The 13521-nt window shown below is 42.3% G+C and overlaps 1 protein-coding gene across 11 annotated transcripts; it reads left to right on the top strand.

Annotated features, from left to right (window-relative positions):
• Positions 1 to 385: 385 nt before the first annotated feature.
• HNRNPH1 (heterogeneous nuclear ribonucleoprotein H1) lies at positions 386 to 9524 on the top strand. Of its 11 annotated transcripts, none has more exons than XM_045527744.1 (13): positions 386 to 465; positions 960 to 1088; positions 2407 to 2562; positions 2770 to 2913; positions 4374 to 4512; positions 5464 to 5642; positions 5731 to 5802; positions 5860 to 5993; positions 6140 to 6275; positions 6658 to 6717; positions 6809 to 6898; positions 7582 to 7674; positions 8764 to 9524. In XM_045527744.1, exons 2-13 carry the CDS (start codon positions 992 to 994, stop codon positions 8880 to 8882), a joined length of 1419 nt encoding a protein of 472 aa, XP_045383700.1. In that variant the 5' UTR covers positions 386 to 465; positions 960 to 991; the 3' UTR covers positions 8883 to 9524. The 11 variants fall into 11 exon arrangements, with proteins under 11 accessions (XP_045383700.1, XP_045383702.1, XP_045383701.1 ...); XM_045527746.1 differs by having other exon boundaries at positions 6809 to 6868; XM_045527745.1 differs by having other exon boundaries at positions 5881 to 5993.
• Positions 9525 to 13521: the final 3997 nt, after the last annotated feature.

The raw sequence follows: 13521 nt of genomic DNA on the forward strand, positions 1-13521 counted from the left end.
AGGACAGCGCTGGGAAAAGACTAGGGGATAGAGGTAGGAAAACATCTACCTCACCACAACCCAGAGCTCGGGACTACTACACGGGCCCCACGGGCAGCCGACTACCGCCATTCCCCTCCCCCACTCAGGGCTAGAGAGCCGTTTGAAGGAAGACGCATGCGCATGAAACTAAATTGTAAACCGCTGAGGCTCGTAGTTCACTATTCGCGGGAAGACGCAGGCGCAAAAAGGCCAGGCGGGTTTATAGCAGTGGGAATTGAGCCCAGTACGCATGCGCGTGGTAATCTGATGGCGGAGGGTCGGCCAGCTGGTGAAATTACGCATGCGCTCCGCCTATTTGTGACGCAAGGGGGCGGTACGGGTCTCTGGCCGCGCGTGCGCAGAGCTTGCTCAAAGGGCCTTATTTAGGTTGCGCAGGCGCCCGCTGGCCATTTCTTCTCAGCCGCGCCGGAGCCTTGCGTTTAGGTGAGTCGTCGGCCGCCCTTGTTTGCAGCCCAGAGACTCCCCCACCCCTCCCCGGCCCCCCGTAGATGCCGTTTTTGCGAGGATTGCTGCCCCCCGGACCTCTCGTAGAGCTTGCGGGGCCTTGGCAAGCGGAGGGCTGCCACTAACAGCCGCGAATGGTTCGCCGAATTCTCGCAGCGCCGCCGAGGCCTGCAGGCCGCACCGACTCTATTGTGTGAGATGGAGGAGGCGGAGCGGAAGCGGCCGCCGCCATTTCCTTGCCTCCACGCTGGCTCCGAGCCGGGGTCCTCGGTGCGGGCACCGACACCTGGGGTGCCCAGCGCGGCTTCGCGTGCGGTCGCTGGCCAAGGCGGCGCTGGCTGTTGGCGTCCCTGGAATTGAGGCGTCCGCATGGGTTCTGTTCCTGTCGATGCGCCGTGGGCCGAGGAGCGCCCCGGGGCGGAGGGCAGTTCAGTTAGCATTTCTCAGGTCTGATCCTCGTCCCCGCCTTGCAGTCCGTTTCGACGACAGGACCTTTGGAGAGACGATGATGTTGGGCACCGAAGGCGGAGAGGGATTCGTGGTGAAGGTCCGGGGCTTGCCCTGGTCTTGCTCGGCGGATGAAGTGCAGCGTTTTTTTTCTGGTGAGTTAGAAGGAGGCGGCGGGAGTTCGAGACCCGGGCCGCGGGGCGGGTAACCGGCCGGCCTGGGCGGGGCGGGCCGGGTGCCGGGCGCCCCCTGGCGGGGCACGGGCGGCAGCCGTTCCCGCTGTGTTGCTCGCGCCCGCCCTGACGCCGTTACGCAATGGAAATTGCGAAAGCCCCGCCCGCCCTCCTGGCCCCCTTGGGAGAGTGCGGCTGATTTGGAGGACTTTTTTTCCCATCTCTTTACCTACGTTTAAACACCAGCCCTTTCACGGATGTCTTTTTTCCAAAGGATAAATTGGGAAGGACGAGATTGCTTTCTAATTTTGGGCAAGTTGCTGAGTAGTTGGGCAAATAATAGTACTGTTTTGTAGTATTTTAAGGTGTAGCTAGTATTTCCAATTTTGGTTATTTTCTTGAAAAGGGGCATTCTGCTTCGGAAGGTAAAATGTCACTTCTTAGTTTCAGACAATTAAGATTGGGTAATTGAAGAGTTCTTGCTTATCCAGTTCTTGACCTGGCTGACTTTACAGTTGAGGACACGGAAGCCCAGGGAAGTTTTCTTGCCTATGTAGCGCCCACCCCGTCCCCCCAGTATGTAGGTTTCCTGAATAACGTTATCAGAATGTTCTTGTTCACATTATTGGCTTAAGATAGGACTGATAAAACTATATTAAGAAATTGAGAGGTTTTGTAAAGACATTTGTAGTATTGACTTACTATCTGAATTTAGCATTGGTAACGGAAAACGACCTGTAAAACAAGAACCAAGTACACTGGAAGCCACCTTGCAGGGGGCAACACTGGGTTTGGCTTCAGCTGTGCAACTTGGAGCATTTTAGCTTGGTAACACTGACCCCTTTCACAGGTGAGTATTGGGCCTGCAGTTTGGAATTTAGTAAGAAGTCTTAATGTGGCTACTGGTAATGTAAAACCAACACATGCCCCAACCAAAACGCTAAGATTGTTCAGAAAATACTATAAAATCACAAGGTCCAGACTTGGTAACTCTTTGAGACCCTATAAAGGATGTCTAATGGAGACACGGTTAGCAAAGACTTAGAAGTAACTTCATTAAGAAACTGCTTTGAGTATTGGATTTTCTTGATGGATTGGGAATATATCACTTTGGGACTGAAATAGTTTATGAGAGGATGACTGCTTAAAATCGGAGATACTCTAGGAGCTGGCAATAGTGTGATCATTTTAGGCTTCAGAAGTGATGTACTTTGCCGTGGGGACATGAATAGGCATTCCTCTATCACCCAGAGGTGGTTGTACGTTTTAAATTCTATATTAACGGTTGTTTTCTTTCCAGACTGCAAAATTCAAAATGGGGCTCAAGGTATTCGTTTCATCTACACGAGAGAAGGCAGACCGAGTGGCGAGGCTTTTGTTGAACTCGAATCAGAAGATGAAGTCAAATTGGCCCTGAAAAAAGACAGAGAAACTATGGGACACAGATATGTTGAAGGTTTGATATACATTGCCCTAGTAACAGTAAATAAAACATTAAACACATAGAGGTCTTACCCCTTCTGAATTTTAGGTATTTGACCGCATGGAAATGGTCATCTAAGGGAGTTTGTGGCAGCTCTTCCTAGCTTATCTAAAGACTCAGGAAGTCTGAACTTTGTTCTCTAACTTTCCAAAATTGACTAATTCTAAGCACCTCTTTCAGTATTCAAGTCAAACAACGTTGAAATGGATTGGGTGTTGAAGCATACTGGTCCAAATAGTCCTGACACGGCCAATGATGGCTTTGTACGGCTTAGAGGACTCCCCTTTGGATGTAGCAAGGAAGAAATTGTTCAGTTCTTCTCAGGTATGTAGTCCTGTTTGTTGCTGAGCAGTGAGTTTTGGCTAGCTTCTGCAAGGTGATTTAATAGACCTTACAGTTGAATAGCTTAGGTACTTAAATAGGTTGTAAGTATATGCCAATGAGTTAATGTTTTCTTCCAAGAGACCTTCAAATAATTTAAGCCCATCTTAAAGGTGGAAATTAAGTACTTGCAAAATGTTAACTTTGCCTATATTTAGTATGATAGTTCAGAGTAGATCTTTGAGGATTGTTTTCAACAACATTGCTGTTCAGCAAAGTACTTGAACTTAAAGGTAAGAATCCCTTAACATTAGATTAGTATGAGTCAGGTTGTTGTAATTTTTGGCAAGTGTCTGTTTTAAGAGACGCTTACTTGGGTAATGGGACCAGAAACATTCTTGATGCATAAAGCTACTAGAGAAGCAACTTGGCTTAGCCAGCCTTATTATAAAAACTGTTAGTGAAAGTCAAAGGTAGTTTGCTTGTAGTCTTAGTATCTGAAGTACAAAAAGCATTTTGAAATTGTTCTGGGCCTAAAGTATTTGAATGTTTTTATGCCAAAGAGCTGATAAGATTGCATGTTTAGCGGAATGTTAGATCATATATTTTAAATGCAATTAATAGTTGTGATAAACTGGAATTAAGAGCAAGAAATCCTTTCATGGTTTAGTGTAGTATGTATTTTAGATTTTTGACTATTAGATATGTATCAAGTCCTAATATTTTGTCAGAAATTTAGAAATCAAGTCTGTTTTGTTTTTAATCTAAATTGGTGAGAATTGAATGCTGTCTGTCAACGTTAAATATGAACATAATTTCATATCTTCTAGGAAAGTGCTTTAAGTCCTTTTTGTAAGCTTGGGAATGTATCCACGGAAAGGATTTTTCATAGACGGAATTTCCAGAAGTGAATCATACTACTGTTAGAGCATAAGAGTGCATGATTTGTGCTGTGTTAGATCAGTTTTGTTGAAAGTTTAGATTGTATGTTTGTCAATTATATGATTTAAGTAATGTTTGAATTTTATTTAAATGTTTAAATGTGTACATTTTAAAACTTGAAGTTCCAATAACTTAAAGCATTGAAATATAAAATGAGGTAAAAGGTGTGTCTTGAATTTATTAAAATTGTTGCTGTTTAATGCTTAAAACTTATTGTATAGTTCTCAACATAATTAAATTGAATAGATAAGAATGTTCTTAAACTGTTGAATTCTTAATGCATCCTCTGTTCAGCAAGTTTTTTAAAATACACTGTACCATGGGGTGTGTTAAGAATTGTTATAATTTGTAATAATGGAACTTCATATTATTGCAATGCATATTTAAAGAGTACTTGTTGAAAGCATACCATTCACCTAAAGTTAAAATTCTGGTTTATTTAAAGCTATAAGAAGAATCATTTCTGGGCTTGTGATGTTAATATTGCCCCCCTACTGGGGTTATTTGTCCTTGGGTTGAAGGGTTGGAAATCGTGCCAAATGGGATAACATTGCCGGTGGACTTCCAGGGGAGGAGTACGGGGGAGGCCTTCGTGCAGTTTGCTTCACAGGAAATAGCTGAAAAGGCTCTAAAGAAACACAAGGAAAGAATAGGGCACAGGTGGGGATGGATGGTTGGTTGGATATGTCACTTTTCTTATGGTAAATAATTAAATCCATATTCTCTCTGCTTAAAAGGATGAAACTAATCTATTTCCTAGTCCTAGTTAATTGATGTTTTGCCACAATTTTCAGAATTTTCCTATGTCAGAGTCCCATGTTGCAATCAGACTAAATTTTAGGTGTTAAAATTGTCCCCAGTTAATTTGGTCTCCTTTACAATTTTGTAAAATTCTTAATTTATTAACCCCAGTCAATGGAGTTGAGAGACTATGGCTTTAAAAAATTAATGCAAACCTGGCTTTAGCTGTAATAACACCCACCTAGTAAATTAATATTACCATAAGAAAATGTGATACTTTCTGATCTTGTTTTTAAAGTTGAAATGCAACAAACTTTTTCTTGCTGTATAAATATTCTGCATATGTATTAATAAGCATAGCTTTCAAGAAATTGTCACAAAAGGTTTTATTCTCTTTGCTTGTGACTATTTTTCATTGAAGCATGCGCTTACCTATGCTGATTCCTACTAAAAGCATAGGCTGGGGTATTTATTGGCGAAAGGAAATGTGTAGTGTGGGCTAGACTGTTGGTGGAGGCTGGCTTTTTAGCCCACTTGCTATACATGCTGCCAATGGATTTACAACTTGAAATGTTGGAAGTTGAGTGGAATTCTTTCCCTCCTTAAAACATTCACAGTACTCCTCTCTACCCCTAAGGTTGGCCTCTGCCTCAGAGGAGTAAGTTTTTTTCTGTAAAAGTTTACATTAAATCTTACTATTGAGTGAATTTCTGGTCATTGCCTATGCAAATATAAGAAATCTGGCTTTTAAATATTAGTCAGTTTCATGGCTATGACTAGATTGTTTTCTTGTATAACTAAATACCTGTACAAAATGAACTAATGTTTTCTCTCCCCTCCCCATCCCCTCCCTTATGAACAATGCTTTAGGTATATCGAAATCTTTAAGAGCAGTCGGGCTGAAGTTAGAACTCACTATGATCCACCACGAAAGCTTATGGCCATGCAGCGGCCAGGTCCCTATGACAGACCTGGGGCTGGCAGAGGGTATAACAGCATTGGCAGAGGAGCTGGCTTTGAGAGGATGAGGCGTGGTGCTTATGGTGGAGGTATGTGAAGGTTCAGAAGGGTTGGCAAGTCTGTTCCTTCATTGTCTGGATACTTGCATTTGATTGGCTGTACTTTTTTATCTTCTAGGCTATGGAGGCTACGATGATTATAATGGCTATAATGATGGCTATGGATTTGGGTCAGATAGATTTGGAAGAGGTAAGGTAAGAATTGAATTTCTCAGCTGCAGGATACTTAACACTCTTGTCCATCTAGACCTTAATTATTGTTTTTCAGGAATGTCTGATCACAGATATGGGGATGGTGGCTCTACTTTCCAGAGCACAACGGGGCACTGTGTGCACATGCGTGGATTACCTTACAGAGCTACTGAGAATGACATTTATAATGTAAGTGTAAGGTGCATTCATAAATCATTTCAGTGTGGCTGTAAAATCTTGAGCCTTGTTCTGTTTAACATGGACACCATGTTATAAATTTCCATTTTTCCTAATGGTAGAAAGTTGACTTGATTCTTTAAAATGCTTTGTTTTAGTTCTTTTCACCACTCAACCCTGTGCGAGTACACATTGAAATTGGTCCTGATGGCAGAGTAACTGGTGAAGCAGATGTTGAGTTTGCAACTCACGAAGATGCCGTGGCAGCTATGTCAAAAGACAAAGCAAATATGCGTAAGTGTGATTTAAGCATTTGAGGGCTTTTAATGGGTATTTGTATGACATTTATGATTGAGTAGAGTATCAAAGGATGTATGAGAAATTTCCCCTCTGTAAATAGATTAGGTGTTAGGTATGTTAAAAAGTTTGGGTTTTTTAAATTAGTATGCCTGAAAGGGATTTGTGATATATACATAAACTTGGGAAGCGTATTCTTAATTGACAGTTGATGAATGTTTAAAGGCTAGTCTAAAATCAGTTCAAGTAAATAACCTTAGAGAAGCTGCTAGAATTTTTTTACCTAAGTATTTGAAGTTCACAAATCTACTTGTATAAGTAAATGCTTACCTTTTCTTTCACCAACAAACATTTTCAAACTTTTTTTTTCTCATTTCAGAACACAGATATGTAGAACTCTTCTTGAATTCTACAGCAGGAGCAAGCGGTGGTGCTTACGGTAGCCAAATGCTAGGAGGCATGGGTTTGTGTAAATATCACTTTAGTGTCTTTTTTTAAGCTAACCTTGTATACCTTTTCTCTCATTTCAGAACACAGATATGTAGAACTCTTCTTGAATTCTACAGCAGGAGCAAGCGGTGGTGCTTATGGTAGCCAAATGATGGGAGGCATGGGCTTGTGTAAATATCGTTAGTTTTTTTAAAAACCAAAACATTTATATCTGTATAAGTCAATTGTAAGTTAAGTTAATCTATTTAGTGAGTTTAGGATATGATAATTTAAATTAGGCAAAGAAAGGAGTTTCTTGATTTGAATGAATTTTGTGTCTGGCTTTCTATGTAAACCATTGTGTGAGTTATATACAAGTTAAGATGATTTGTTATATTTAAGTGCTTTGGGGGGGAGGGGACTACAGAATGAAACTAGTTAAATTTTCTGAATATAAGTTTAAAATTACTTAGCAAAAACATAGGATTAAAATTTAAATTTGGGCATAATTAGTTTGGCATAATTAGGTGTTCAGTGATGCCTGTATATTGACATACATTGATATATTTAAGGGGAAAACCCCACTAAATCCAGTCCAAGCAGTTTTATAAGATCTTCAAAATGCCTCTATTTATGGCATCGTGGATTTAGTCCTGATGTGCATACTGTTAGCCATTTGGTTTATACATGTTTACTAGCTCAAATGATGGATAGAAGGGGAGTCTGTTTCTAGATAACAGGCAGAAGGAGACAGAGGGGTTAGAGTAATATAAAATCAAGTCTGGAAAATCATAGATCTAGAATTGCAAGCCCGGTACCACCAGGTACCACATTACATGTGGAGCAAGGTTCTAATGTTCTCTTAACTTAACAGCAAACCAGTCCAGTTATGGTGGCCCAGCCAGCCAGCAGCTGAGTGGTGGTTATGGAGGCGGCTATGGTGGCCAGAGCAGCATGAGTGGATATGGTAAGTATTTTTTTTATATACTTAAAATAAGTTTTAGGCAGGTTTCTTTAGTTGGGAATATGCAGGCTCTTTTGGTGAAATTGGGTTATTAAATATATGCTTTCAATCCAAATACAGCTGTTCTTAATAGCTTAATTTTCAGAAACAATCATTGGGAGGGGGAAGTGTTCTATGAATTAAAAACTAGTCATTGCAGCTTTGGAATACTGTTGAGCCAGAAAACATCTGCCTCCATTTATTAAAATGTTAAATGAAGCAGTTCACTTTTTTGTCTTTTGGTTAGTATTAAATCAATTTTAGATGGAGGGAGAACTTTAAATAGTGGAATGGTGGTTGGGTTCAGGACCGTATTTACTAGTCAGTTAACCTAGGATTGGTTTTATTTATTAACTTTCAATTGGTCTAAAGAATGGTGATTTTGGTGTTATAGTCTTACCCTACAAAATCCTTTTGCAGACCAAGTTTTACAGGAAAACTCCAGTGATTTTCAATCAAACATTGCATAGGTAAATATTTTCTCAAAAAATATAATTTAAATTCCCAATAGCAAATACTGATATGTTGTAATAACACTTTCTATAGCAGTCAATGGCTCTGACTTAACTCCATGGAGGCTGCCATTTTGGGCACAGTGAGTTGCCTTTAGTCCAACTTTGTCTCACTTCCTGCCCACCATGCATAGGAAAAGCAAGACTTCCCTGTGCTCCCTATTCCTCTATGCCATTTGAGGGACACATTGTGAATGTTTACATTACATTTTTAAAAATCCCTTGTTTAGCTTAAAACACGTGAAGTAATTTTGCAATTTTTGAAAAACACTAGTTTTCCTTTAAACTTAATTTTTCGTGTTGATCCTGAAGAATCCATTTAAATGGTAGCACAAGAATCTGGCAAGTTGGTACTGCAGAGAAAAGGGGTTAATTGAGACTTGTTTGGAGTCGGGATTCCCCTTTCCCAAACATGCTTCTCGCCACTTGGACAGCAGCCATTTGTACTCGTATATTTTTTAAACTTTTTCTTGGAATGCTATATTTTATTTGACTGATAATCTGATGCTACTCCTAACTTGGCAAATTGATCTCTTTGCAGGTAGCCAAGGAGCAATGAACAGCAGCTACTACAGTAGTGGAAGCCGTGCATCTATGGGCGTGAACGGAATGGGAGGGATGTCTAGCATGTCCAGTATGAGTGGTGGATGGGGAATGTAATTGATCCTGATCACTGACTCTTGGTCAACTTTTTTTAAGAAAAACAAAACCAGTTTAACAGTTTTTTGCAATACAAGCTTGTGATTTATGCTTACTCTATAAGTGGAAATCAGGATTGTTTTAAAGACTTAAGGTTGGGTATTTTTGAACACTCATCTAGGATGTAACAGCAAAGTTGAGTAAAGTATAACTGTTAAACAAGTTCCAGCTTTTCTCAAGTTAGTTATATATTGTAGGATGTACTTAAGCAGTAAGTGTATTTAGGTTAAAGCAGTTGAATTACGTTAAATGTTGCTATTATACCACATGATATTGAACCTTGTTTGGATGCATGTTGAAAGACATGCTTTTTTGTAAAACTCAATATAGGAGCTGTGTCTACAATTAAAGTGAAACATTTTGGCATGTTTGTTAATTCTAGTTTCATTTAATAACCTGTAAGGCACGTAAGTTTAAGCTTTTTTTTTTTTTAAGTTAATGGGGAAATTTGAGACGCAATACCAATACTTTAGGATTTTGGTCTTGGTGTTTGTTACGAAATTCTGAGGCCTTGATTTAAATCTTTCATTGTATTGTGATTTCCTTTTAGGTATATTGCGCTAAGTGAAACTTGTCAAATAAATCTTCCTTTTAAAAACTGCACTTTGTCTTGTCTGTGCTTCAGTGTCATGTGGACTGTTTCTTGGTGCTCTATTCCCGCCTGAGGCATAGGTCCACATCTCTGGCTGTGGCAGAAAGGCTCTGCAGTTGAGGCTGTTGTGTAGATGTCGTCAGACTTCCATCCAGTGCAACTGAAGGTAAACTTGGCTTTGAGGCCCTCGTGGAAGGGCTGTGTGCACGGAACCTCGTCTGAACTGCTTGTAACTTGTGAAGCACTGCACAAAGCACCGGGAGAGGCGCACCAATGCATGTACTGCATGTCCACAAGGCCTTCAGGCATGGCTGTGAAGTGCCAGAGGCAAGGGGTGACTGGAAGCTTTTTGAATTTTGTATATCTAGGGCGTGTTCTAGAAGGAGCTTGCTCATAGATGGTTTGCAGGCTTTATGTTTTTGCCTCATTCTTAAAAATCCCACTTGGGATCAAACTTCCATTCCATGTAAACCACCTGAGGCAGAATACCAAGTAATAGTTGGGAGCAGACATGATTAGTTTAAATCAATTCTTGAAATATGTATTCCTGTTCTGGTAGGTTGGAACTCCAGTGACATGCTAAGAAAGTCTCTCTACCCAAACTGCTTTAAAGCTGTCGTTAAAGGTGTAGTCCCAGGATGCCTTCTGGTGGATGCTTATGGGCACTGCAGTTTGGAAACTGCCAGTGCTCATTAACCCTTTTAGTCTCAGTGGTATTGAAAGAACATAGTATTTGAGCCAGGATGTAACAGGTTTGTGTCCTTTAAAGCCAAGTGTGTGTAAGTTCTTAACTTCTATGATGTGCTGAAGGTTTTCCCAGGTTTGTTCTTGGCTATGAGTATTGCAGACAGACTGAAAATTGCTTGGAACTGGCCATTTCTAACTGCCCATAGTGGCCATGCCTGGAGGGCTCTGCAGACCACATGCCCTCCCCAGGGGACTGGGTGCAGTCCACAGCAGGTCTAGGGATAACCTCTGGGTCCTTTAGTCAACTTTTAAATTGAGATATAAGGAACATCTTTTTTTAAAAACTTGGCCTATTAGAAGAAGAGAAAGGATTAGAACTAGCACCCTGGAGAAAGGTTAAACTAACCCAGAACTACTTGGCTTTTTAAAAACGGAGTCTAAAACCATTATGGTTCTTTGGAACCTTGTGCTCTGTGGACCAACATCAGCTGGGAGTAATGAGTCAACCTCCAGACCCTATTAAATCAGAATCTGCAGTTTAACCAAGACCCTGACCCCTCACTCCCAGCCCTGTTGACCCGCACATTGAGAAGCATGTCCTTAGTTTAGACCTTCTATCCTTTGTCAGGCTGGGGAAAGGTGATATGGTACCAGACCTGAAGGTTCAAAAAGTTTAGGTGTGGCTGGGTGCGGTGGCTCACGCCTGTAACCCTAACACTCTGGGAGGCCTAGGCGGGCAGATGGTTTGAGCTCAGGAGTTCGAGACCATCCCTGAACAAGAGGAGACCCTGTCTCTACTAAAAAAAAATAGAAAAAAATTAGCTGGACAACTAAAAATACATAGAAAAAATTAGTCGGGCACGGTGGTGCATACTTGTAAGTCCCAGCAACTCTGGAGGCTGAGGCAGAAGGATCGCTTGAGCCCAGGAGTTTGAGATTGCTGTGAGTTAGGCTGACGCCACGGCACTATAGCTGGGCAAAAAAAAAAAAAAAGTTTAGGTGTATGTTTGGATTCTCTAGAAGTTAGTGACCTCTAAGGTAGCTTTGGTATGAGCATCTGCTGTGAATAATGCTTGCTTGAACATTTGTTCCTTGGCCATGGAGGTGTGAGATTGGGAGAAGAAAATGGCTGTGAAACTTATCTGAACAGATAAAAAATGTCAGGCACAGTGAGGTAGTATTCTACTTTTTTGTGTGTGCAGATGAGAGCTAAGGCTCAGAAGTGAAGTGAGCTAGTCCAGATTGGAAACAAGGTACAGATACTAACACTAGAATAGTTTCGGGGTAGTGAGTGGCATGTAGAGACATCTTTCTGAAAAAATTTGGCTATTTTATTTTTGAGACAGAGTCTCGCTCTGTTGCCTGGGCTAGAGTGAGTGCCGTGGCATCAGCCTAGCTCACAGCAACCTCAGACTCCTGGGCTCAAGTGATCCTCCTGCCTCAGCCTCCCGAGTAGCTGGGACTACAGGCATGCGCCACCATGCCCAGCTAATTTTTTCTGTATATACTTTTTAGTCGTCCATATAATTTCTACTTTTAGTAGAGATGGGGGTCTTGCTCTTGCTCAGGCTGGTCTCGAACTCCTGAGCTCAAACGATCCTCCTGCCTCAGCCTCCCAGAGTGCTAGGATTACAGGCTCGAACCACTGCACCCGGCCTCTGTTTGTTTTTTATTTCAGAATATTACCAGGTATAAATGTTTAGGTTATGTATATTGCCTTTGGCCCCCCCCCACCCTGCAGTCTGAGCTTACAAGCATGTCTATCCCCCAGACAGTGTGCATCGTACCCATTAGGCGTGAATATGCCCTTCCCTTCCTCCCCCTTCCCTGACACCCAATGAATGTTATATGTGCACATAAGTGTTGATCAATTAATTCCAATTTGATGGTGAGTACATGTGGTGCATATTTTCCCATTCTTTTGATACTTCATTTAGAATGGGCTCCAGCTCCATCCAAGATAATAAAAGAGGTGTTAGATCACCATTGTTTTTTGTGGCTGAGTAGAACTCCATGGTATACATACACCCCATTTTATTATTTTTTTAAATTAATTAATTAATTTTTTTTGGAGACAAGAGTCTTGCTCTGTTGCCCAGGCTAGAGTGAGTGCCGTGGCGTCAGCCTAGCTCACAGCAACCTCAAACTCCTGGGCTCAAGCGATCCTACTGCCTCAGCCTCCCGAGTAGCTGGGACTACAGGCATGCGCCACCATGCCCGGCTAATTTTTTCTATATATATTTAGTTGTCCATATAATTTCTTTCTATTTTTCTTAGTAGAGATGGGGTCTCGCTCTTGCTCAGGCTGGTCTTGAACTCCTGAGCTCAAACGATCCACCTGCCTCGGCCTCCCAAGTGCTAGGATTACAAGCGTGAGCCACCATGCCTGGCCATATACTCCACTTTATTAATCCATGCCTGTATTGATGGGCACTTGGGTTGTTTGCACATCTTTACAATTGCGAATTGTGCTGCTATAAACATTTGAGTGCAGACCCTGCTTGAGATTAACTGAGGTTAAGTGAACCTCTTTTGCTGCCATGTGCTTCCCTAACAGGCTTTGAAAACCTGCTAGAACATGGCTCTGGGGCTGAGCAGACTTAGTTTTGAAGTCTGGCTGCAGTTTTTAAGCTGTAGGACTCGGTAAATTCTGGCAACTAGCCTTGCCGAGCTTTCCGTACATGCTTAGGGGAGAAACATGGAATCTGTGGTTTAAGCTGTGGGCACAACAGCAGCATGAAGCAGCAGTGCTGACTCAGCTGTGGGTGGGCCCCCTGCAGGGTAGAGCCTGAAGAAGGCAGGAGAGCCAGGATTCCCTCAGGCAGGGGCTCTGAGCAGGGTGTCAGTCTGGGGCGGGGGGCGAGGAAGGATGGGGCCCAGAGACTCCCGTGGGGATATTAATATAATGCTACTTGCTTCTCAGGCCACTGACTCCTATGGGCGGCAGGGCCGCAGAGGAGGAAGACTTGGAGCCAGTCTGAGCACTGCTTTTGAAATTAGAAATGGCTGCCTGGCAAGTGCTTCTCCACAGGTGTTTCCGTCTATAATCTACTAAACTCCCAACACACACAAGTGAACTTCCAAGCTTCGGTGACAGGCTTGAGGTTACTTCCTCTGTGTCCAGTAATAGTAGGCTGACCCTTGGCGCACGTGGGAGGGGTACAGTCCAGCAATGCCAACAGCTTCACAGCAAACCTTCCCTGTGGGCCTTCAGTCTTGGGCCTCCATGAGGGGTGCTCTGAGGCCCCTAAGAGCAGGCTGGGGGTGAGAGCCTGGCAGGTTCCTGGGAGGTTGACAAAAGCTCATTTTCTGCATGCAGAG

This window comes from Lemur catta, chromosome 16, assembly GCF_020740605.2.
Source record: "Lemur catta isolate mLemCat1 chromosome 16, mLemCat1.pri, whole genome shotgun sequence".
NCBI lineage: Eukaryota > Metazoa > Chordata > Mammalia > Primates > Lemuridae > Lemur > Lemur catta.

Bases quoted from the DNA above. Each gene is read 5' to 3' on its own strand.
- HNRNPH1 (XM_045527744.1), top strand. From the start codon at position 992: ATGATGTTGGGCACCGAAGGCGGAGAGGGATTCGTGGTGAAGGTCCGG. The intron at 4,513-5,463 runs GTGGGGATGGAT...ACAATGCTTTAG, and splicing joins AAGGAAAGAATAGGGCACAG to GTATATCGAAATCTTTAAGA. The intron at 6,276-6,657 runs GTAAGTGTGATT...TTCTCATTTCAG, and splicing joins AAAAGACAAAGCAAATATGC to AACACAGATATGTAGAACTC.